At 42.8% G+C, this 26,161-nt stretch overlaps 1 protein-coding gene across 4 annotated transcripts in view; it reads right to left on the bottom strand.

Annotated features, from left to right (window-relative positions):
• Positions 1–26,161, bottom strand: part of LOC124046431 (ryanodine receptor 3-like) — a 179,850-nt gene that overhangs the window by 92,824 nt on the left and 60,865 nt on the right. For all 4 annotated transcript variants that reach the window (XM_046366785.1, XM_046366788.1, XM_046366787.1 and 1 more), the window contains exons 3-13: positions 19,542–19,646; positions 18,162–18,182; positions 15,102–15,176; positions 14,793–14,871; positions 13,165–13,277; positions 12,057–12,156; positions 11,867–11,960; positions 10,963–11,037; positions 10,337–10,493; positions 9,436–9,600; positions 4,187–4,308 (exon numbers count right to left, since the gene is read on the bottom strand). In XM_046366785.1, the coding sequence (XP_046222741.1) occupies positions 4,187–4,308; positions 9,436–9,600; positions 10,337–10,493; positions 10,963–11,037; positions 11,867–11,960; positions 12,057–12,156; positions 13,165–13,277; positions 14,793–14,871; positions 15,102–15,176; positions 18,162–18,182; positions 19,542–19,646 (1,106 nt within the window). The remainder of the gene's footprint in view (positions 1–4,186; positions 4,309–9,435; positions 9,601–10,336; positions 10,494–10,962; positions 11,038–11,866; positions 11,961–12,056; positions 12,157–13,164; positions 13,278–14,792; positions 14,872–15,101; positions 15,177–18,161; positions 18,183–19,541; positions 19,647–26,161) is intronic.

The raw sequence follows: 26,161 nt of genomic DNA, 5'->3' as shown, positions 1-26,161 counted from the left end.
GATATATTTTTTATCTCGTCAGCTTGGGGATTCAATCTAGCAACCTTTCAGTTACTGGCCCAATGCTCTAACCACTAGGCTACCTGCCACCCCATTCAAAATGATGTCCTTCCATACAGGCATGACATGCTGGAGTGATGCTTCCATGCAGAATGTGTTGCTCAGGAGGCTAATATAAGTAACAGATGGAATGCAAACAGACGAGGGTCCTACAGATGACAGACTCCCCTGGTAAGTCGCTCTGGATAAGAGCGTCTGCTAAATGACTTAAATGTAAATGACTTAATGTAAATCTGCCAAAACAAGCTCAATAACTCAATGCACACACTCCTATTGAATATGCATTCACCTGTATTGTAGGCCTATGCCGTCTTCATTTACCCAGTTTATCAAGAGATGTACCATTCAAATAAAAGTATTATGTTGGTATGTAGTTAGATTTGTAAAAACAAAGTTGAATGTAATGTTTTATTGTAAAATGGATGCATTAATGCGTACATGGCTGTCTCTGGGAGATGTTGTCATCAAAATGTTCAAACGTAACGATATTGAATTAGCGGCCTAAAATAATGGCCATCGGCCTCCTGGACCCCCCCAAAAAATCTGTATCGGTCATTCACTAACCGTGTACCTCTGCACATCGTATTATGTACATAGCCGTGTTATTTGTATTTGTTATTGTTATTTGTTATTCACTGTGTCACTATTTCTATTTATACATTTATTTATGTTCTACCTTTAACTCAGTGTTGTTGGAAAATGACCCGTAAGTAACAATTTCACCGTTAGTATAAACCTGTTGTTTACGAAGCATGTGACAAATAAAGCTTGAACTGAGGCGGCCAGGCATTTGTGCAGGTGAGTACATTTTTGCAGACTCTATAGTAACATGTACTCCACAAAGTGATGAAACTTTGTTGCTTCTTGCTCAAACAAGGAAGGTGTTGTAGCAAACAAGTCTTCGGTTGCCTAGGCAATACCCTCCTCCCTGCTACAACAGCAGCACATGCAGTCAGGAGCAGAGGAGAGGAAAATATATAAACACAGCAAAAAAGAAACGTCCTCTTATTTTCAACTGCATTTATTTTCAGCAAACTAAACGTGTAAATATCTGTATGAACATAAGATTCAACAACTGAGACATAAACTGAACAAGTTCCACAGACATGTAACTAACATGAATGGGAATAATGTGTCACTGAACAAAGGAGGGGTCAAAATCAAAAGTAACAGTCAGTATCTGGTGTGGCCACCAGCTGCATTAAGTAAGGCCTCGGTGTAACGCTCATTCATTCGATGAGGCAAAACCACGACTCGTCAGTGAAAAGCACTTTTTGCCAGTCCTGTCTGGTCCAGCGACGGTGGGTTTGTGCCCATAGGCGACGTTGTTGCCGGTGATGTCTGGTGAGGATCTGCCTTACAACAGGCCTACAAGCCCTCAGTCCAGCCTCTCTCAGCCTATTGCGGACAGTCTCAGCACTGATGGCGGGATTGTGCATTCCTGGTATAACTCGGGCAGTTGTTGTTGCCATCCTGTACCTGTCCTGCAGGTGTTTGGATGTACCGATCCTGTGCAGGTGTTGTTACACGTGGTCTGCCACTGAATCAGCTGTCCGTCCTGTCTCCCTGTAGCGCTGTCTTAGGCGTCTCACAGTACGGACATTGCAATTTATTGCCATGGCCACATCTGCAGTCTTGCCTTCTTGCAGCATGCCTAAGGCACATTCACGCAGATGAGCAGGGACCCTGGGCATCTTTCTTTTGGTGTTTTTTGGTGTTTTTTCTGTCTGTAAGCTGTTAGCGTTTTAATAACCATTCCACAGGTACATGTTCATTAATTGTTTATGGTTAATTGAACTAGCATGGGAAACCGTGTTTAAACACTTTACAATTAAGATCTGCGAAGTTTCTTGGATTTCTATGAATTATCTTTGAAAGACCGGGTCCTGAAAAGGGGGCGTTTCTTTTTCAGAGAGTATTCATACTTGACTTCCTCCACATTTTGTTGTGTTACAGGCTGAATTCAAAATGGATTAAATCAATTTTTTTCGTCACCGATCTACACCCAATAACCCATAATGACAAAGTGAAAACATGTTTTTGGAAATGTTTGCTAATTTATTGAAAATAAATACAGAACTTACACACCCCCTTGCTATGACACTCCAAATTCAGCTCAGGTGCATCCAATTTCCTTTGAGCATCCTTGAGATGTCACTACAACTTGATTGGAGTCCACCTGTGGTCAATTAAATTGTTTGGACATGATTTAGTAAGAAACACACCTGTCTATATAAGGTCCCACAGTTGACAGTGCAGCGAAGTCTAAAGACCTGTGATTTGACTTGGAAAAAAACCTGTCCTTGGATCTCCAAGATAGAATTGTGATGAGGCATATATCTGGGGAAGGGTATAAACCCATTTCTAGAGTGTTGAAAGTTTCCAAGAGCACAGCGGTCTCCATAATTTGTAAATTGAAAAAAATATGGAACTATCCAGACTCTGCCTAGAGCTGGCCGTCCAACCAAACTGAGAAACAGGGCAAGAAGGACCTTGGTCAGAGAGGGGGCCAAGAACCCAGTGATTACTTTGACAGAACTACAGAGTTCCTTGGCTGAGATGGGAGAACGTGCCAGAAGGACAACAGTCTCTACAGCACTTCACCAATCTGGGATTTTTGGTAGAATGGCCAGACGGAAGCCACTCTTGAGAAAAAGGCACATGAAAGATTCAGAACATAAAGCAAAAGATTCTGTGGTCTGATGATAATTTTTTTAAACTCAGCTCATCACCCATCTAACACCATCCCTACTGTGAAGCATGGTGGTGGTAGCATCATGCTATGGGGATGCTTTTTAGTGGCAGGGACTGGAAGACTGTTCAGGATAGATGGAACAATGAATGGAGCCAAATACAGGCACATCCTTGATGAGAACTTGCTTCAAAGTGCAAACAACCTTAGACTGGGGGCGAAGATTTACGTTCCAACAGGGTAATGACCCCAAGCATACAGCCAAGCAATGCTGGAATGGCTCCAGAAGAAGAGTGTGAAAGTCCTTGAGTGGCCAAACCAAACCCCAGTCCTGAATCTCATTGAAAATTGGTGAAAAGACTTGAAGATTGCTCCCCATCTAACTTAACAGAGCTGGAGAAAATCTGCAAGGAAGAATGGGAGACAATCCCCAAATCGGTATGTGCAAAGCTGAGATAGACATAACCAACACAACTCACAGCTCTAATCGCTGCCAAAGGAGCTTCTACAAACTATTGACTCAGGGTTATGAATACTTATAGTGGGGAGAACAAGTATTTGATACACTGCCAATTTTGCAGGTTTTCCTACTTACAAAGCGAGTAGAGGTCTGTAATTTTTTATCATAGGTATAATTCAACTGTGAGAGACGGAATCTAAAACAAAAATCCAGAAAATCACGTTGTATGATTTTTAAGTAATTAATTTGCATTTTATTGCATGATATAAGTATTTGATACATCAGAAAAGCAGAATTTAATATTTGGTACAGAAACCTTTGTTTTGAAGTGTACCTATGATAAAAATTACAGACCTCTACATGCTTTGTAAGTAGGAAAACCTGCTAAATCGGCAGTGTATCAAATACTTGTTCTCCCCACTGTATGTAAAATGTTACATTTCTATATTTCATTTTCAATAAACATGTTTTCACTTTGTAAAAATTATTACAATGTAAAAATACTTTTAATCTGTCTGTCTGAATTCTCTTCTCATCACTCATCTTGAAAAACGTATACTACGTATACTGAATCAATCAGCCATCATTAACAAAATGGAAAAATCTAATGAAAGTGCGTGGGCTACAGAGAGAAACAAAATGGTGCAGTTTTAGGCCATGTGCCGGAAAGTGATGAGGGCGCTGGAGAGGGGTGTGTACTAGTGGGTCTGGGCAGGTGTCATGTAGTTGATGTTTGTATGTTCTGTATTGTTTATAAAATATCAAATGTAATCTTTAAAAAATAATAATAATAAAAATATAAAAAAATCAGACTGTGGAAAAAGTAAAGGGGTGTGAATACTTTCTGAAGGCACTGTTTAAATATAAGTTTGATTTGTTTTGCTATTCGAATGGTTGATACGGTGATCACGGTCATTTGGATGACCTATAAGCGTCATCCAAAATGGTAGTTGTGTGGTTTAGAGGTGGTGTACCTGATGAAGTGACTGAAGAGGCGGGTGGTGTTGCGGATGATGCGAGCAGCACGGGACTCTTCGTGCTGACACCGCTGCAAGGTCAGCCCATCATCCATATGACCCTCAGAGTGGAGGCAGGCCTGGAGGAGGGAGGAACACAGAGTAAGCGGGAAAGGGGGGGGGTAGGCAAAGGAGGGGAGTGGCGAGAGAGAGAGAGAGAGAGAGAGAGAGAGAGAGAGAGAGAGAGAGAGAGAGAGAGAGAGAGAGAGAGAGAGAGAGAGAGAGAGAGAAATAGAGTGACAGAGAGAAAGCAAAAGAGAGAAATAGAGGGAGGAAGGAAAGATGAGGGCAAAGAGAGAGAATGAAAGAAAGAAAAGAGGGAGAGAAAGAAAGAGAGAAGTTGACAGATTAGCAGCAGAGTTTGGAACCGGTTCAGGGAATAGAACCAAAAATGGGAAAATAACGGAATCTTTCAAGGAAAGTAAACAGAACCGGGAACAAAAGTGATCTCTAGTGTTCCAGACCAGAACTGTTATTTTCAAATCTTGAGAACCAGTGAATAACGTTCTTTTAAGTTTGGAGCGTTATTTTTTGCTATCAACGCGCCTATGCAAAGCACTCACTCTGTCACTCAAACTTCTCCTCGCAGTGTCTGCCTGTCAGCTTTTTTCTAGGCTAGTTAAGAACACTATTAGTTATCATGTTTCACATTGGATTTATAAACTACAAAATGGTATGACGTGTTTTGAATGCTGGTGCCGCTTCACACACAAGCTTTTTATTAGCTCTGGTCCAGGGTGTTGAGCCAATGTTTGGACGTTCATAGTTCCTCCATTTTAGCAGCTCCTCCATAAGTAAGTAGCTAGTATATAATTATGTAATTCAGTGAAGTAGGAATGATAGGCCTACTATAATATCCTAAACACATTATAATGCATGTCATGTCATGATGGTAAGCGCTTCAAGCCAAACCTCCTCCATGTCCATCCCTCTCTTTTGCTTGCTCCCCACCCGCAACATTTTAGTTGCATCTCGCGCCCTACACTTGTCTGTCCATCAAGCATGTAAACATTTAGCTCTCCCTGTCTATAGCACGCTGCTCTATCCGCACTGATTGGTGGAGTAATTTAATAAGCTAAATATAAAAACTCATGTTGATCCCACAGATTAAAATAGGAACAGAAAGGAACTAAATAAACTGGTACTTTTGGGGGATTTGAACCGGTTCAGAACTTTATTTTGCTGATCAGAACAGTGGAACGGAACTAAACTATTGGAAAATAATGTTGGTTCCAACCCCTGATTAGCGGTGTTGAGTATGGCTAGGCTGTAACACAGGTGCTGCTGACATTACAGGCTATTAGGCCGCATTGCTGTGGAGTTGAGGGACTGTCATATAATCGCACAATCCTCCAGTGGCGTGTATTCCAAGGAAAGCCAGGCTTCCCAAAAACATTGACCAATAAAATGTTACAAAATACTACATTTATCATTAGTCTCTGTGTTTCATAATTTTCCTTCGATTCACAAGAGGCTGAATGCATCTCAACGAAGAAAGCATCCGAGCGAGTGAAACAGCGCCCCTCTGTCTCTATATGTGTAACCAATCTATCTGATGCTGTCAGGTCAAAAAGAGTATGACATTGTTTCCGCCTTTCCTTGCATTGAATGCAAGGAAAGCCAGCAAGCAATAATATTAAAAAATGTAAATAGCCAAACAGCGTTTTAAGCTAAACTGATCGAGCTCAACTGTGAATGGTCCTGGCATAGGGCTGTTGCGGTGACCACATTTCCACCACACCGGCAGTCATAAGTCATGACCGCAGTAACATTCTACATAATCTCCTTTTTTTGCACTCTGGACATGCTTTGGTAGTACCCAATTTGCTAACTACCAACAGGTCTTAATGGCCTGGTACTCAGGGCTCTACCATACGTAGAATGTATGCACACATGACTGTAAGTCGCTTTGGATAAAAGCGTCTGCTAAATGGCATATATTATTATTATTATTATATTATTGTTCCTCCATCAGGTCCTAATGGTCTGGTACTCAGGGCTCTATTGTTCCTCTAACATCAATACAAATACAATCTAAAATCACATCAAACACCTCTCATTAAAACAGTAGGCCTATCTTACTTTTAAAACTCACCTCACTGTGATGATCAATTTGAAGAAAGAAGTTCAACAGCAGGTTGAAACAGTGTAAAACATGGTTGTTGTGTATGTTGTTTCAAAGCCCAACACAATGAAATGCACAGCGCTTTATAAGGTGATGATTCATTCAAAACACCCATTCACATATTACAAATTATGCATAGGCTTATGAGCCCAAGCCCGAAAGGAAACCTGAATAAATATTATGATTGTGCTGTTATACAAAATATAGTCTACTGCATATTACGCATGGAAGAAAAATGGAGTGGGATAATTATTCTTATACAGTGCATTTGGAAAGTATTCAGACCACTTGACTTTCTCCGCATTTTATTACTTTACGGCCTCTCTAAAATGGATTTTAAAAAATTCCCCCCTCATTAACCTACACACAATACCCCATAACTGCAAAACAAAAACAGGTTTTTAGAAATGTTGGCAAACTTATTAAAAATGAAAAACTGATATCACATTTACATATGCATTTAAACCCTTTACTCAGTACTTTGTTAAAAAAAACTTTCGCAGCGATTACAACCTCGAGTCTTCTTGGGTATGATGCTACAAGCTTGGCAGACCTGTATTTGGGGAATTTCTCCCATTCTTCTCTGCAGATCCACTCAAGCACTGTCAGGTTGGATGGCTTCGCTGCACAGCTATTTTCAGGTCTCTCCAGAGATGTTCGATTGAGTTCAAGTCCAGGCACTGGCTGGGCCACTCAAGGACATTTAGAGACTTGTCCCGAAGCCACTCCAGTGTTGTCTTGGCTGTGTGCTTAAGGTCGTTGTCCTGTTGGAAGGTGAACCTTTGCCCCCAGTCTGAGGTCCTGAGCATTCTGGAGTGGGTTTTCATCAAGGATCTTTCTGTACTTTGCTCCATTCATCTTTCCCTCGATCCTGACTAGTCTCCCAGACCCTGTAGCTGAAAAACATCCCCACAGCATGATGCTGCCACCACCATGCTTCACCGAAAGGGATGATGCCAGGTTTCCTCCAGACATGACACTTGATATTCAGGCCAAAGAGTTCAATCCTGGTTTCATCAGACCAGAGAATCTTGTTTCTCATGGTCTGAGAATGTTTAGGTGCCTTTTGGCAAACTCCAAGCGGGCTGTCATGTGCCTTTTACTGAGGAGTGGCTTCCATCTGGCCACTCTACGATAAAGGCCTGATCTCCCATCTCCACAGAGGACCTCTAGAGCTCTCTCTAGAGCTCTCCCACGATTGCTCAGTTTGGCCAGGTGGGCCAACTCTAGGAAGAGTCTTGTTGGTTCCAAACTTCTTCCATTTAAGAATGATAGAGGCCACTGTGTTCTTGGGGATCTTCAATGCTGCAGAAATATTTTGGTATACTTTCCCAGATCTGTGCCTCGACACAATCCTGTCTCAGAGCTCTTCAGACAATTCCTTCGACCTCATGGCTTGGTTTTTGCTCTGACATGCACTGTCAACTGTGTGACCTTATATAGACAGGTGTGTGCCTTTTCAAATCATGTCCAATCAATTGAATTTACAACAGGTGGACTTCAATCAAGTTGTAGAAACATCTCAAGGATGGTCAATGGAAACAGGATGCACCTGAGCTCAATTTCGAGTCTCATAGCAAACTGCCTGAATACTTATGTAAGTAAGATATGTATTTATTTTTAATAAATGTGCAAACATTTCTAAAACCCTGTTTTTGCTTTCTCAATACGCGATATTGTGTGTAGATTGCTGCGGGAAAACATTTTTTTTTAGAATAAGGCTGCAACGTAACAAAATGTGGAAAAACTCAAGGTTTCTGAATAATTTCCAAATGCACTGTATACTAAATGATATATGTGTGAAATTAGTTTTGATGTAGAATGGACCATTACCATGCACCTGTCTCAGAACTGGGGAAGGGGGGGATAAATACATGTAATCTATCCACTTAAAAACCATGGTTAATTTTAATGCCACTCCTGTTGTAAAGCGAAGCTACAGTATGTGCTTAATATTAGGAAAGTTGAGAAATAAATATAGTAAGCATATCCTATAGAAAGCTGATGGGATCCTCCTCTTTTTAATAGTGGCTATCAAAACTCTGTTTTCTCACGCAATTGCATAGCCTATAGATGTTGTGTTTGATTAGATTTTCGATTACATTTGCATTGATGTCAGAGTGATTAGAGGGACAATAGAATGCTGAGTACCAGGTAGTTAGCAAGTTTGGTAGGATACTAATGACCATCAGCAACATCAGAGCTTGAAGTGTTAGTTACCCTGATTAAGCGGTCACATGGAATTTGAATGCGGTCATGACTCGTGACTGCCGGTGTGGCGGAAATACGGTCACTGTAACAGCCCTAGTCACTGTATTAGACTAAGCATATGTGATTTGATGATGTTGAATTGTTGAAGTTGAAATGGTGCTGGAATAGTGGAGGCAGCTCCTGTTTTCTTTGCGACAACTCTGTGATTCTAAATCAATAGTTGATTAGTAGTCCAAAATATGTCAAAAACATTAACTTGATTGACCATGCTGTAGGTTATGTAACTATTTGTTACATGCAATATGCTTTGTGGACAGATGTTGCTCACCGGTTTAGTGTGGAAACAAAGGTGTGGTTGAATTTATTCTGCCAGTGTCTTCTTATTGTCTCAGCTTTAGGCCTTTATATCACAGTCGCAAGGCATATGAACTGACGAGTTATAGAGCAAACAACGCAATTATCACACATCGATTGTAATATGTCTTTTTTCCCTGGCTTGGCTTCCCTAGTGATTTTACCCACACACTGATACTGCAATCCTCTCACATCTCATTCATTACAGCCAGAGGATTTGGATCTGTGTTTTATTTAGTTACAGAGAAAGCACACTTCTTTCAAAACTATCAGCTAGAAAACCACCAAAAGAATCATCATCTGCTCTGGGAATGTATTATATTTATATATATCATTATATTTATTGCATGTGCTTCTGGTCAATTGTTATTTTAATGGTATTTGTTTTAATACTGCTAGTGTAATAGTCCCACCATAACCATTCTCACTGAAAGTTGAAAGTCAGTTAATTCATTGGAATAGCAAGTTCTCACACTATCAAACATTTGACAAATAAATCAGTGCATTGGTGTCTCACCCGTCTCTTGAGAGGGCCCAGGCGAGATGATTTCACATCAGGCGCCTGGTAAGACAGCCAGAGTCCTGTAGCCACGTGCATGACGAAGCAGATTGAGTCCCCATACTTAATCTCTGCCATCCCCATGCCCTCGATGTCCCGCTTAGGGCTCGACTCCAGCTTTTCCTGGAGGGAAGGAAGGACACAAACACATCAAGATATCACACTCCATTTAATGAAACTTTGATGAAAGTCTCCAAGTCAGGCTCCAGACAATGTATGCAGTTTTATTCAAATCACACATTTGATTATGCAAAGTGTTGAGGGAACTTGATCTATGAAAAGCAATTTAAAAGATGCTGACAGATCTGTATCAGGCTGGTCAAGGACTGGAGGAGCACTGACATCTCTATATAATATTACACATGCCAGAATGTCTAGGTTAATAGAGAGGCAGACAGAGGAAGAGACAAGAAGAGGAGATACAGTGCGTATAGCCTAGATCACTGAGCAAGTGACAGATGATGGCCACAGGCAAGACCCCATGAATCACTATAGATTTGTTTCCCCATTAAGAATGTACACAATAGAAAAGGTATGAAATGTAAAGTGTATTAAGCCTATGATAAACTGCCTCAGTAATATGGTGGTTTACATCATGCTGTTGATCCATAAGTAGGAGGTCACTAATTGCTCCCAATCACTGGCTCAGTCTAAAACACCCTTGCCAAGAACAGACTTAAAATAACCTTGTCCTGGTTGGTATGGGGCCACAAGTCGAAACATTTTACAGAGCAACTTTGTGATCGAGAGACAGTCTGAGGTGTGTGTGTGTGTTTGTACATCCATGCGCGCTTGTGTGTGTGCGTACGTGTATCCCTGCATATGTGTGTGAGAGATATAGCTGGTCCTGAGCGCTGACCTTGGAGGCTCTGAAGCAGAAGGCGGTGGAGGAAGTGTCAGACTTCTCCCGGTCCTGCAGCACCACCCCCCTCTCCTCCGTCAGGGCCAGGTAGTGCCCCGTGGTGAGGTGGCGGAGACGGAAGGGCTGACCCCAGCGAATGTGACTCCCGCTCCAGCTGTCCAGGGGCACAGAGACGCACACGCGCGCAAACACACACACACAACGGTATCAAGAACAACAACAAGCCCCTAGAAGCATTATATCCCCTAATTAGTTTGTGTACACATGATGAACTAGCTGCCAGACTAGCTGTTAAGTAGCTGGCATCATGTCATGTGCATAAATAATTACTAAATGGCTGAAAACACCTAAATAATTAGGCATGTAATACCCATTTTTATGACTAGACATTTTTGCCCAGATGCTTACATCAAAACAAAACAGTGTCAAAGCCATAGCAGATTAAACATGGCTGACAAATTCCAGATCTGACAGTGCAGGGCATATCTGAGAGGAAAGCCACTGATATTGAATATTTCAAATACTTTACAAATGGTTGGTGTCAAAAAGCATAATGAAACATCAAAGTGAGTCGGAGCAGAGGGAGGCGGGGAAGGAGAGGAAATAAAAAGAGCTGAACTCACCTGATTCTGAGAGGCTCCAGCCTCCACAGAGACCTGGCTTTCGCTCCTGCATTCCCCGTCTCATAGTTCACTATCCTGGGGGCACGAGAGGTGCATGAAAGGTCTGGATCACTGCAATGTTTTAATACTGCCACAGGCTCATAATGGCCATGTTTTATGACTTTAGCAGGATTCCATCTCTGACTGCTTTATTCCCTTCTGTCACAGTGATATCCGGTCAGAGGAAGGAAGGCTGAGAATGGGACCTCAGATGAACCTTAATATTTACCCTCACGGCAACCGCGCGCATTCTTCATCCAGGACACCCACGTAACCAACGGAGACCGAGAGCAACACTGTCTATTAATGATGTGGGTGACTGGCTCCAGAGATATAAATGATCTTTCATGGCACTTGTTGACTGTTTGTGCCTTGTCTGATGGACCTTTATGAAAATGTAAGGTCTTAAGAAAATGCTCCCTTTCAAGGACTAAGCGGAAAGCCAAGGCTATTTATTCAGCAGCATATTATTGCCACACACAAACAGTGAGCTAAAAATTGACAGTGTGACTGGGAGGAAGATGAAGAGTCCTTCACATGTCTTCGGCGCCTGGCGATGGTTATACGGACTAGAGCACTGTCTCCCCGACCCCCATGTGCCTTTTCATCTGCTACCTTGCTGGCTGTCATCACTAACGCTGTGTGACTATAGAAAGCAAGGCAGACATTATTTCTGTGCTTCTCTCAGACCCAGCTTCACACTGAGTAGTGACAGACCCAGCGTCACACTGAGTAGTGACAGACCCAGCGTCACACTGAGTAGTGACAGACCCAGCGTCAGCCAGGTCAGCCACATTCACAACAGACTAAGGGGAAAACTAATTTCTTAGAGTCTTTTTAGCTGTTTCCCAGCTGTAGGTCTCACCTCTGTTGCTCATCACTCTGGTCAGACCCTGGGATGGTCAAAACCTCATCATGACCATGGAACAGACGCAACACATGGCCACCCAGCAGGTAACCTTTAGGAGGATGGATTAACAGCACCTTTAATTGATACCCACAACATTTCAAACAACATTATAAGCCGGTGACGCTAAATGAACCGTTGGACCTACCCTCCTCCACGTTGCTGCCGGAGCAGGTGGGGTGGACGTTCCACAGAGTCTGCATGAAGGACGCGTCCACTTGGATGTTGCCATTGGAGATGGACAGGTGCTGGTGAAGACAGAGGAACACTATGTTACTCACACTATCAATAACTACAGTATGGGGACACACTACCAGTAGACCTATACTGCAGGACCTATGTCAAATACCCAGTTTCATTCAAGGAATTGGGCCAGGCTACAACTCAGAGGTTTGTCTATGCATGCATTGGAGGTCGTGATAGGAAGGCTGTTATCGCTGCAGTAGATTTAGAATCATTCATCAAACTGGAGAAAGGCTGGCGCTGGAGAGTGTACAGGACTGCGAGTGGACTCGGGAATCTGCCAGTTTCGAGGGTTCTGGGTTTGTGTGTGCGTGCGCCAGACACTTGGGGAATTCTCCACCTCCCTCCTCCATTACTGGACCTGGAGGTTCTGTAGGCCTGGTTAGAGGGAACATCTCACTGGGGACAGCAGAGCCCGGAGCCGTGGCAGTAACAGTAACATGATAATGGGACTCTGGCTTAGCGAGGGCTGCCATATCCCTGCTGAAGACCCATACAAATGTGCTTGGCTGGGCTGGCTGTTGTCACACTCTCCCTGTGTCATGCTTAAGATGTTTTCCAGGCCCAGCATGCCAAGGCGCTGATGCCCACACAGTGGGAATAACACAGGGGTGTCTGGGTCTGGGAGATGCTCATAGATGGGCCTGAAGAGGATCAAGGGAGCAGGGCTGGCCAGGCTGCACAGTGTAGGGAAGGAGGGATAGGGGACAGAGTAAGGTAGGGTATAGTAGCTGTTCAGTTTGACAGTGTTGCTCTCTTCATCCCAGCTGTACATATGTGGCCTTCCCTTGCTCTTTCTTAGCTTCCTATCCCAAATGTCTGGTCTGCTTTAATGGACAGATTGAACTGTGTGGGAGGGAGACACCTTCAGTCCAAGAACACGATCTACAATCTTTGGCTAACCTACAGGATTGACTGGCATTATGGCTCTGTTCAATGGGGATGGACACTTTAAAAAGCCTATAATATGTATTATTCTTAATGAGATGTTTATAGACTGAGGGTGTACTCACAAGGTATCGTTCTGATGACACGCTGACAAGGATGAGATCATCTCCGATGCGTACCTTCTCACCCTCTGACCTCTGTTTGGAAGCAGGATGTATGGTCCACCAACAGGCTTCACCTGAATAATGTTATTTATAAATCTATGATCTACATAAGGGGTTCTCAATTGGTTTTGCCCCCAAATTTAACCAGGATGTCTCATTCGCATCCCAATTTTTGGGGGCTAAATGCAATCTGGAAAACTATTTTTAATGCTGTATTGATTGTAAATGTAGCAATTATATGACAAGGGAACAACATTCCCATCATTTTCATTGTCAATAATTATATTTTGCCCAATTTCATGATGAAGAATGTTAATAAGTTCACTGGTTTGAGACCACAAAATCAACCAAATCCAAACTGCGCTGCTATATTCTATATTAAAAATACTGTAATTGAAGAAAAATAGTTCAGAAATTAAATTATAAAAAATGTAGGTTCATTATAATTTCTACACTGTTTTTTTTTGCCTGGTTTTAGTTGTTTAAGTTCAAACAAGTATTTTTGCATTAAAAAATATATGTACACTGAACAAATATATAAACACAACATGCAAAGTGTTGGTCTCATGTGTCATGAGCTGAAATAAAAATATACGTAAAATGTTCCATACACCAAGACAATCCATTCACCTGACATATCAAGAAGCTGATTAAACAGAATGATGATTACACATGTGCACCTGGTGCTGGGGACAGTACAAGGCCACTCTAATATGTGCAGTCCTGTCACGCAACACAATGCCACAAATATCTCAAGTTTTGAGGGAGCATGCAAATGGCATGCTGACTGCAGGAATGTCCACCAGAGTGCTGCATGAGGCAAATGGTGGTCACATTAGATACTGACTGATTCTCTGATCCACACCCCTACCTGTTTTTTTTAAGGTATCTCTGACCAACATATGCATATCTGTATTCCCAGTCATGTGAAATCCATAGATTCGGTCCTAATACATTTATTTCAATTGACTGATTTCCTTATATGAACTGTAACTCAGTAAAATCATTGAAATAGTTGCATGTTGTGTTTCTATTTTTGTTCAGTGTACATACACAGATGGTTGAGCTACACAGAAAGTTGAACCTGTAACTACTGTTTGGGAATAGATGACAACGGTGAAAGCAACACACACAAGCGAGCACAGCATAGACACGCAATTACATTTAAGACACACAAATGTATTCACACCAACTCTAATATAGTGTAAGCCCACTCACACTTAACATACAAGCACCATAGCAACCAGCCTTCCAATAGGTGGAGAGCCAGACCATCTTTTACATCTCTATGAGACATGAGCTGAGCCTCGACATTGTGACAAAGAGCCAATCGAAGACATTTATTTTAGTCTGCTAGGAATGTTTTCAGGGGAGATCTCCTAGGGAATAAATAACTGAAATCTCTGCAAATGTGGTACATTTCCTACAATATAGGAAACCGTAAATCCCTCTTTTCATGTAGTGCTTAAGATAATCTGAAATGAATACTGGGGCAGGTCAAATCCTACATGAGTTGAAGTCCCAGTCAGAACCCCAGCTATGAGTGACTGTGTGCTAGTGACCCTAGAGCCCGATAGAGGACGTTTTACCTGTTGAGTCCTCCTGCAGCCCCACATCAAAGGACAGCTTATCTGTCTGTGACCTTGAAGTCTTCAAACAGGTCAGATACTGCAATGTATAGACACACATCAAAGCAATATGAAAACGATAATCAAAAGAATCACACAACTCTGCTGTAGCATTCAGAACTGGAACAAATATCAGTACTACATATGCAACACATATTCCTATGAAATGTTATAAAACAGTAACTATGAAATAGTAACACATGGAATAATGACAAAACAGTCCCCGGTTCTTGGGTATTGTATGAGAGTGGACGTGCAGTGCAGTCTCACCATAGCGCTAAAGGAATGCCTCAGGAGGATGGCGTGTCCATACAGAAGTGTTCTGTGTCCACCACCCTGAGCCGCCTGTGGAGACAGCACAACACCCATCACACACCAGACACACTATAAGACAGGATGTCCCCCGTGACCTCTCTGTCTCTCCCTTTCACTCGCTCTCTCACTCTCTCTCTTTCGCTCTCTCATGTATCTCTCCGTCTGCATCACAGTTATAGAACTAAGACTGATGACTTCACAAGGCAGGGGGCCACAGACTGCCCCAGCCTGCCCCTCTCAGCCTGCCCCTCTCAGCCTGTCCTCTCCTCTCTGACGACGGTCCTGAAGTCCACAACACAACACAACACTGAAAGCATGCAGTCAGACATGTCACTCAGGGGATACGCCTGCTTCCTGTATCCACGGAGAAGAATACAGATGATCGTCACACGGCTGCAGGTAAAAAGGGAGGGGGGTGAGAAAGAGAGCTCTCTGCCTCTAATGCATTGGTAACAAAGACCTTGTGTTACAGTAAGAAGGGTCTGGTTTGTGACAGAAAGCAAAAAGACACAGGAAAGACACAAGGTTCCACTGCGGTTTCACAGCAGTTCGAGGAGATGGGTAGGGGAAAGAGTGATGTGAGGTCACTACTTGGGCTCTGCTTGCAAACCTGTCCCTTCGCTCTGCAGGCAACCATGTGTTACTCACCTTTCTTATGAGCCTCTATGGAGCAGTAAGGCAAGAGAAAGTTACATTACTGAGAAGGGTATGTAAGTTAAAGAAAATATATGAGTTTTACAGTATTGTAAACTACGCATAGTCTCTGTTGGTCAATCACAGATGGTTACGTGCTGTGCAAGATCTTATTTGAGACATAATTGATTTTGCATGCCAGTGTCTTCTTAACCAAACACACTGTGCATCCTCTATCTGTGCTGCTTTTGTTAAGACAATAGCCCCCAGTTCAATGCAGTTGCCATGGATTATCAGACTGCAGCCGTGCCAGCACCATGTCAGGCTGTTCAGGCTTCCTGAGGGATAGTTTAATGTGCATCGGGCATATCCAGCTGCATTCAACCCAACACAATCTGAGAGAACTAGACCAGCTCTAAACATAACACTTATCATAACCTCACACCATCCACAGCTGTGGCAGCCTCAGATTCCTCTGTCCCTAGCGTCCCTGGCCCAGAAGGGGAAAGGCTATTTGATCAAAGGCGGGGGGAAACGATCTCCCCCCCAGCTGTTGCCAGGAGATGACATGCTGACATCAATTGAGAAAGCATGACCTTTAGCAGCACATCACCCCCCTGCATTTATCCAGCAGCCACCAGGGTGACAGCAATGGGGTTTCTCTCAAAGGTGGCACTGAAATACCACTGCACACGTCACCCTGCCACAGGGTATCAGCTTCACCCTGCCTTACCCTGCCTCACCCTGGGCACTTCAGTCACTGACTTCGACAGTTTGACCTTTGATCCTTAGCCCAGTAAACAAAGTTATGAAACCACAAGTGTGTTCACTGCTCAATTTGGACACGTTAGAGGAACTTCACACAGAATTCCATTTGGGGTCACTAGCTGAAACGGAGCTGTATGGATGTTTGATAGCTTACTTCTGCAACGGTGTTCTGAGCCTTGTGTGTTCACTGTTCACAATGTCTATAACCCCTCAAACAAACACAAATATCAGTCCGAAATACCATTACTAAGATCATATTCCACTTTAAGGAATCCCTGCCAAATTAGTATAGAGACCAGCTGAATATGGTATATCAATAAATTATTTCTTCTTTAAGTCAATACCCTCCACTGTAGCTCATCTGCTCAATAATATTGATTCCAGAAACTACTATTTTCCCTTCGTGGTGTTTCCTCCATTGACAATTCGGAGCAGGAACAGAGGAATGGAGAGTGTTAGTGATAAGAGATGCATATGAGGAGAGAGAATTTACGGAGATATAACCCAGTGTTCAAATGTTTTCTCCAGACCAGGTCTGAATCAGTCTCCACAGCATTCCTTAGAGAGAGGACAATAGTGCATCAAGGAGAAACAGTGACTAAAGGCCTTCCCTCTGGTAATATTGAACTGGTCTAGCAGATCACGTTAACGGAAGTTACTACACAAGTGTAGATGCAAGGGGGTTAAGAGTGGCAATTAGAAAGCAGCTTAGCTGTTGCAAACAAGCAGTTTCACTTGAAAACGTCTCACTAAGCTTTAAGGGCCCATGAAGGCCCAGTCTGCCTGTGCTTTACTCTTGCCAAAGGGTTTTTCCAGTTCACACAGCTGTGATGGAACCAATCAGGCTTGATTTTTAAATTCCCCATCATTTGGAGTCCAGTGTGGTCGCTAAGCTGCAGCATTGACAAGTCCATTTATCTTTGAACTCAACTCAAAGAGTACGAAGCTCCACAGCTTAAATTATGGAAATTCTTTCTATCATTAGCAGTTTGGCAAGTCAACAACGAGTTGGAGTTGCTTCACTTCCCAAATATAATAACTCTTTTTTTTTTAAATCCTTCTAAATGTCAGTGTATTGATTTCTACAGTCATAATTCATGTAATGTAGCTCACTATTGTATGCCTGAAGTCAGGTGCAGAATTTGTGAACAGGTAAGAATTTGTTGGTAATAGTCAGGGATTCTGGACTTACTCCTAAATCCCCTAAGGAGGGACTGAAGACTGACGTTCATCTGATGTTAATCCAGGAGAGGTGTAGCATGTTCTCTTTGGCCAGAGGAAATGTGAGCAGTAACTTTTGAGCGAGACCATTTGTATAGCAAGTCTATACCCGGTTCCATTTGTCTTTGTCATGTTGCTAAGTGCTGTGACACAATCGACTCACTTCTTGAAATAAATCCATGATGTCATTAGTCGTTTCAGCAGCATACGCATTAATGTTTGCATATAAAAACACACTAGCTTTCTGTGGGGAATCTATTTGTTTTTCCTGAAGGGACTATTGTAACCCTAGGATACATTTCCAATGAAAATGGGAGAGCAAGCTGCGAAGACTAAACAGCCATGCGCTAGAGAGGTGACAGGAGAGGAGAATGGAATGAATGGTGAACATACCCATCGGTCCTTTCCTCGAGGCTAACAGGTGGAGAGATGAACAGAACACAATGGATGAACATAGCAATGGTAACAGTACAGCTCTGTTACAGCTGATTAATGAAAAACAAAAGCAAAATTTTCGCAAAGAACAGCACAGTTTTAACAGAAATGATTGTACCAATTAAGATCACTGTATCAGAAATGCTTTAATTATCTGTCTATTAAAATAAATGAGAAAACAACTGACCACAGAGGAATGAGATGATAAATGATCTAGTATATGATCTTATACTTCTTGGCTCACTCTACTGATACATCATACTCTTAGCACTAAAATACAACATCCTGCAACTGGTAATGAACTACCGAAAGACCAGAGGCACACTGAAACACATTCTTTATACTCATGTCAGAAAGATACAGAAGTAAGATCAGTAAAACACTGCAACTTGGAAAAGTACAACATCATACCAAAATGGATGAGAAAGTAGCATATTTTCATATCTGCCCCCCATTCCTTCCTCTGTAACATTAAACATGACATTTTAGGACAAGCAGTGTTTAGGTTGCTCCCTGCAAGAGGAGCAGGGCGAGAGCAGCGTGTAATTCTGTGTTTCTGTAGGGCTGCCTTGTAATCGCAATGTCCCAAACACATGACTGTGGACTAAGGAAATAGGTCTTTCATCCGTTGTACTTACTATAACTGCCTGTTCAGAGGAGATAGGGAGGTGGTGTAGAGACCTGCTTTGACTACAAATACATTAGCTACAGTACATATACATATGAACTTGCTCAATAATGTCCATATCTAGGGCCATTCAATGAGATTGCCTCCATTACCTCAGGTGTGTGTATGCGACAGTGACTCTGTCATCTGGACATGTTTGCTTCTCTGTGCCTGGTGTATAAAAAAGGTAGTTACAGCGCAATTCTGCTTTATAATGGAAATGATACTGTAGCTTTGAGAGCTTTTCTTTTCTGCCTCATTGTTAATCAAATGGTCAACCTCCCAGCACAGGGAAGAAACACTTCCGGAAAGCTGCAGCAAAGAGGTACTTTGCCTCTTGACGACCTTCATCCACATTACAATTCATGGAGGGCTCAACCTCCCAGCGCCCAGGTCTCCAGGCCAATGTAATAGGCCAATTCCTCTCATTTATCTCTCTCAAAGAGAAAAAAGTGTTTGAACATAAAACTGAGGCAACTCCAGTCACCGTAATAAACAATTTCATAACATGACCCTGAAATCCTAAAATGAATCAAATGGAAAGTGTGAAACAGGGGATGTTCAGTAGTTTCCCTTTGGGCAGAGAGCACTTTGTGAAAATACTCCTCTCTGCTGTCTGCCCTGGGGTAGGAGTGTGTGTATAGATGCTGTGGTAGAGGGACAGTACTCACCCCTTCACTGTTCTGGCCAGTCTTAGCCAGCATCTCCTGCAGGGCCCGCACAGAGAGAGACTGCTCCAGCACAAAGTTGCAGATGCATAGGTCTGGAGGGACATACTGGAAGAGACAGGAGGAGGGTAATCAGGGTTAGGGTTGTATGCAGGGGTTCCCAAACTTTTTATAGTCCCATACCACTTCAAACATCAACCTCCAGCTGCGTACCCCCTCTAGCTCCAGAGTCAGCTGTACCCCCTTTAGCACCAGGGTCAGCTGTACCCCCTCTAGCACCAGGGTCAGCTGTACCCCCTCTAGCACCAGGGTCAGCGTACTCTCAAATGTTGTTTTTTGCCATCATTGTAAGCCTGACACACACAGACACACTCAGTGGCGGTTCTGGGGTGGGGGCCAGGAGGCGCCAGTGCCCCTGTGACAACAATTTTGGACCCCCTTGTGTCCCCCCTAAATGTGGAGATGAAATCATTTTTACATGACTCATTTTAGCTATGGTTCTTTTTTTTACATCTTTTATGAGACAGTGGCAACGATGATGATTATGAACATGGTATTTTGCCTGCTAATGCCTGCAATGCAGTGAAGAAAACGATGACAACAATAATGTCAAATGTAACTGGCCCCTCTAACAGTACAACTGGCCCCAGCTTGCCCCCCCCCAGTTGAATTGGTCTAGAACTGCCACTGCACACACTATACAATACATTTATTAAACATAAGAAAGAGTGTGAGTTTTTGTCACGACCCGGCTCGTGGGAAGTGACAAAGAGCTCTTATAGGACCAGGGCACAAATAATAATATAATAATAATCAATAATTGTTGCTCTTTATTTAGTCATCTTACATATAAAACCATTTGTTCATCAAAATAGTGAATAACTCACCACAGGTTAATGAGAAGGTTGTGCTTGAACGGATGCACATAACTGCAATGTTGGGTTGTATTGGAGAGTCTCGGTCTTAGTCCACACACAGTCTGTGCCTGTATTTAGTTTTCATGCTAGTGAAGGCCGAGAATCCACTCTCACATAGGTAAGTGATTGCAAAGGGCATCAGTGTCTTAACAGTCTTAACTTGCCAAGGCAAGATACTCTGAGCGCAGCCCAATCCAGAAATCTGGCAGCGGCTTCTGATTAAATTACATTTTCACAGAACCGCTTGTTGCAATTTCGATGAGACTCTCTTGTTCAGATATCAGTAAGTGGACGGGAGGCAGGGCATGAAAGGGATAACGAATCCAGTTGTTCGTGTCATCTGTGTCGGGGGAAGTACCTGTGTAATTGCCCACCCAAAACACTCAGGTGCTTCGCGATATCACATTTGACATTGTCAGTAAGCTTGAGTTCATTTGCACACAAAACAATCATACAATGATGGAAAGACCTGTGTGTTGTCCTTGTTAATTCAGACAGAAAAGAGCTCCAACTTCTTAAACATAGCCTCAATTTTGTCCCGCACATTGAATATAGTTGATTATAGTCCCTGTAATCCTAGATTCAGATCATTCAGGTGAGAAAAAACATCACCCAGATAGGCCAGTCCTGTGAGAAACTCGTCATCTTGCAAGCAGTCAGACAAGTGAAAATTATGGCCAGTAAAGAAAACTTTTAGCTCGTCTCTCAATTTAAAAAAAAATGTGTCAATACTTTGCCCTTTGATTACCAGCGCACTTCTGTAAGTTGTAAAAGCGTTACATGGTCGCTGCCCATATCATTGCATAGTGCAGAAAATGCACGAGAGTTCAGGGGCATTGCTTTAACAAAGTTAACCATTTTCACTGTAGTGTCCAAATGTCTTTCAAACTGTCAGGCATTCCCTTAGCAGCATTCCCTTAGCAGCATTCCCTTAGCAGCATTCCCTTAGCAGCATTCCCTTAGCAGCATTCCCTTAGCAGCATTCCCTTAGCCTCTCGGTGGATGCTGCAGTGCACCCAAGTGGTGTCAAGAGCAACTGCTTGCACGCGCATTACCGCTCCATTATGTCTCCCTGTCATGGCTTTTGCACCATAAGTACAGATACCAACACATCTTGATCACCAAAGTCCATTTGATGTCACAAAAGCTGTCCAGTACTTAAAAAATATCCTCCCCTGTTGTCCTCGTTTCCAGAAGAGGATCTCTTCCTTAATTGACCCCTCATAAACGTAACTGTGCCAGGCCTCGTCTGTTGCTTGCCTGTCCTAGCCACTAGGTAGCTCACCATATAAAGCGCTTCTAGCCCCTTCTTATCAATGGTATCTGTTGCTTTCATACCCCTTACTGCTCGAAAGTTGTCCAAATTCTCACTCAAAAAACTCCTGTGGCTTATTTTTCAAATTGGCATGCTTTGTTTATAAATGTTTGCGCAAGAGTGAAGGTTTCATCGAGTTGTGAGATAGTACTTTTGCACATAAAACACACTGTGGCTGAGGAAAGGCACTACACCCAATATAAGTGAACCCCAAATTAATGTAGTTCTCATATATATGCTTTTGGCAGTGAAACAAGGCTACTCAGGTGAGAAAAAAACCTCACCCAAATGTATAACTCCGTTGGAAAATATAAATGGACTGTTTGAAAATGTGAAGAGAAAAAAATGTATTTTATTTTTTTCAATGTGAACCACATTTTTATTTGGCGTGCCCCCGACGGCATTGCACATACCCCTGTTTGGGAATACCTACAGTAGACAATATGCAATTACAAGTGAGTATTTCAAACTGTGTTGAAAAGGCTAAAATATGAAATGTAAACCCAGAATAAGGCTTCATATTGGTCACTAGAGAAGACCGGTCAGATTGTTTAGTCACAGACTGACTGAGTGTGTTTTCACACTCCACATTATGGAGTCCGGTCAACCCAGGTTGCTCTACGTGATGCAACTTTTCAACTAACGTTTTCATTTAAAATGAAAGGTAAAGTTTATACATGACTAATTCGAGCTTTAGCTACTGATTTTAAAAAAATTATCCACTGATCAATGGCCAAATTCCAAATGATTACTGCCAGGGTTGGGGTCAATTCCATTTCAATTCCAGTCAATTGAGGAAGTACACTGACATTCAAATTCAAATTATCTTCAATGCTTTTTAATTAGGAAAATGTGGAATTGGAATGTGGTTTACTTTCTGAATTGACTGGATGTGACCCCAACTCTGATTACAGACAGTACCTATAGCAGCGGTGTATGTGGATCAAACTAGAGCTCACACTCACAGAGAGTATATGAATCTGTGAGACAGAGCACAGTGGGACAGAGAGAGGGACTGCAGCACCCATCCCTTCTCCATACAGGACAGGGCAGCAGTCTGACAGAATGAGGCAGAGAGAGAGATACTTAGTGACCTGTACCGCTACAAGATAAATGAAGCACACCAAAAACACACTGTCCTCCTTTTTAGGTAGCAAGATGTAAAACTTGGCTAAACTAGTTCACCTTGTTAGAGGTAAATCTAACTTTAAATTGGAACATCAGACATTTCTGCTCTGCTGTGAGCCTACCTGCTTGCTACACTCAGGTAAAACAAAGTCAACATGTGAAAAAAAATCTAGAGCTGTATCAATGCAGCTATCGGTTCTCTAGGCATTTTAATTATGCACATTTAAATCACGGTGGAGTATGGATCCGGAGAGCTTGACCACCGGCGGCAGGACAGTGGATTTACGCCAGCAAAACAGAAATGTCATGATTTGTAGTGAGTCGTGTAGTAACGCGGGGGTCGGCAACAGGCGAGGGATTATTTTTGGCCCCCCAAAGTGTTTAGTGAATAAATAAATAAATCATCATCATCATGGTGGGGGGGGTATGTGATTGTGTCTCAATGTAATCAAGGTATGAAATTATAGTGATTTTCCAATACAAATCTATTTTTGAGTCTAGTTGTGGTCAATTTGCAGTGTACAAATTATTATAATTATTTTCCATCCCCCCCGGCGCGACCATTTGCCCTGACAAATATTGTCCTGTACCGGAAGCCAAGTGTCTCTCTCAGGGCAGCCTCCAGCATCAGCTTCAGAAATGCTTCAGAAATGTCAAAGATACTGTATGTTAAAATGGCTTAAACTTTAATGACCTATTATTATGCAGTCAATTTTGAGATAACCACAATTTTATAGTAAAAACACACACACACACACACACACGATTTACCACGACAGAAGCACAAACACTATAAAAACTTCCATTTGATCAGCACCCAACCCAGAGCCCTCTAAGCAAGCTGTTTTCTATAAATACCTCTCCTGATCCACTCTTTCTTGGCATGCTGTTGGGGAAACGCAATACGGGGTAGCAGGGAGGAACCTACTCCAACCATACCTCCACACCCTGGTTTCCCCAGGTGAATAACAGGCGACCTCTGACAGCAGAGTGGAGCGGTCTGGTAATGAGAAGGATGTTGAGGCTCTGGGGGCGTAGGCCTGTGTGTCCTCAATCAGAGAGGGCATATCATGAAGACAGCTTTACAGCAGCTTGTCTACACACTGCTCTCTTGTTTATGCCCCATGCTGTGGGAGGGGAGCAACTAGACTGGGTTTCCCATCTTCTCTGGGGAGGAGGTCTAAAGGGTTTACACACCTCTTTCACTTTGATTGCCCCAAAGAGATGACCTATCAATATACCTCCTTCGTGTTCACTATAATGCATGGGTGGGAAAACTTTTTGGCTCGAGGGCCACAGCGGGATTTCAAAATTCAACAGAGGGCCACACAGATTTTTTTGGGACTGACTTATTGTGAAAATCAATTTGAGGGCTAGAAATTGGGCAGTTATTTGAAAATACAGACCTTCAGGACTGGCCTGGAGTTTTTTATTACTCACACCTCCCTTGGGCCGGATTGAATAGGCCATAGTTTGCCCACCCCGGGCATAATGGCAGAGCACATCCTGTGCATTAGAGTAGTTGGCTGAATCCTCATCTCATCTAAATATTGATTGACCATCTCATTTATTAAACATTGACTTTACAGTACAGACGTGTATTGTTGATTTAGAGATGGGGGGCTTCAGCTCTCTGGTGGTCCTACCATGGTATAGCTAACAGGGAAGAGCAGCTAGCCATAAATCACAATCGACTGCTTATTCATTGGCTGATTGATGTCACAGTTTAAAGTGTCAATTAGCAGTTGAAACAATAACAAAGTTAACTCCCCGCTACTGTTTTGGTAAAAAGCAGAGGGATGGGGCCAGCTTGCTCATAACTTGCAGATAGTTGTTGACACATCAACTAGGATTAGGGGGCATGGCAATTTGTGACTTGTTTTGGTTAACAGTGGCTGTATCGGAGGGGGAGTGGTTTCACCTCTGCTAAAGCAATCAGTATTAGTGTTAGTACTTCAGTCTCCCCTGGTTTCTCAGCGGCAGCTGTAAACGGTGGTTGTGTCAGTGGCTCCATTCCATGCTCTCACTTCAGTATCTTACCTAGTTATTTTCTGATGATCTCATTTCTGTTCTTTAGTAGCTTTGGCAACTATGTGTGTTTTCTATACCTGTTGGTGTTCCTCCCTGTAGGCTTCACCGACACTCCCCACTCCTTGGCTACAACCCTTGTAATTTAGTGTACCCTATGTGCACAACCCATGTGGAATTCTGGGTCTCTGGCAGTGTTTGGAACTGATGATCTGCGGTCAAGAATGCAGAGTTCATCTCAGCCTATGCTGCCCTTCAGTCCCTTGACTTTTTGGCCCTGATGAAGACATGGATCACCCCAGAGAACACTGCTACTCCAGCTGATCTCTCTTCATCTGACTACTTTTTCTCTCATAGTCCAAGAGCATCTGGTAGTTGCGGTGGTGGCACAAGGCTACTAACTTCTCTTAACTGGAGATTTTCTCCCTCTCTCATGCTGTCACTGGTCCACTCAAGCTTAACATTGTTTTCATCTATCGCCCAGCAGGTGCCTTGACACCTTGCTAATTTCACGACGATGGTTCACCGCTCTTCGTACTTGGCAACTTCAACCTCCCGACGTCTGCCCTCGATTGATGTCTTTCCAACTCCCTCTTTCCACTCCTTGCCTCTTTTGACCTCATCTTTATTAGAGGCTGTTTGCCTACTAATCTCACGACAATCCTCCAAGTCTCTGATCACTACTTTGTTTCCTTTTCGGTCTCCTTTTCCTCTAACCCTAGTCACTCAGCCCCTACCCAGATAGTCATGTGATGGTACATTCTTCGCTCTCTCTCCCACTACTCTCTACTCTTCTTTCGTATCATCTCTCTTCTGTTAAATCTTCTCCCTCCTGTCTTCTGATTCTGCGGCCCTACTCTCCTCCCTTTTCCGCATCCTATGACTCCCACTGTCCCCTTTCAATGAGTGACTCATTGCGAGTTTACAGAACAGGGCTGCAGGCATCTAAGCAAAAATGGAGGAAAAATACATTTCCGCAAGACCTATCATCCTTTCACTCCTTCTCTACCTTCTCTTCTGTATCTGCTGTAAAAGCCACTTCCTATTACTCTAAATTTCAAACCTCTACCTCTAACCCTAGGAAACTATTTTCATCCTTCTTCTTCCTTAATCATCCACCCCCTCCCTCCTCCCTCTCTGCTGACGACTTTGTCAACCACATTGAAAAGAAGGTTGACGACATACACTCACACAGAACTACCCAACGCCTTGAGCTATTTCTCCCCTTTCTCTCC

This window comes from Oncorhynchus gorbuscha, linkage group LG10 (genome assembly GCF_021184085.1).
Source record: "Oncorhynchus gorbuscha isolate QuinsamMale2020 ecotype Even-year linkage group LG10, OgorEven_v1.0, whole genome shotgun sequence".
NCBI classification, from domain to species: domain Eukaryota; kingdom Metazoa; phylum Chordata; class Actinopteri; order Salmoniformes; family Salmonidae; genus Oncorhynchus; species Oncorhynchus gorbuscha.
Note: the sequence above shows the minus strand (reverse complement) of the source record. Positions and strands in the feature narration are given on the sequence as shown.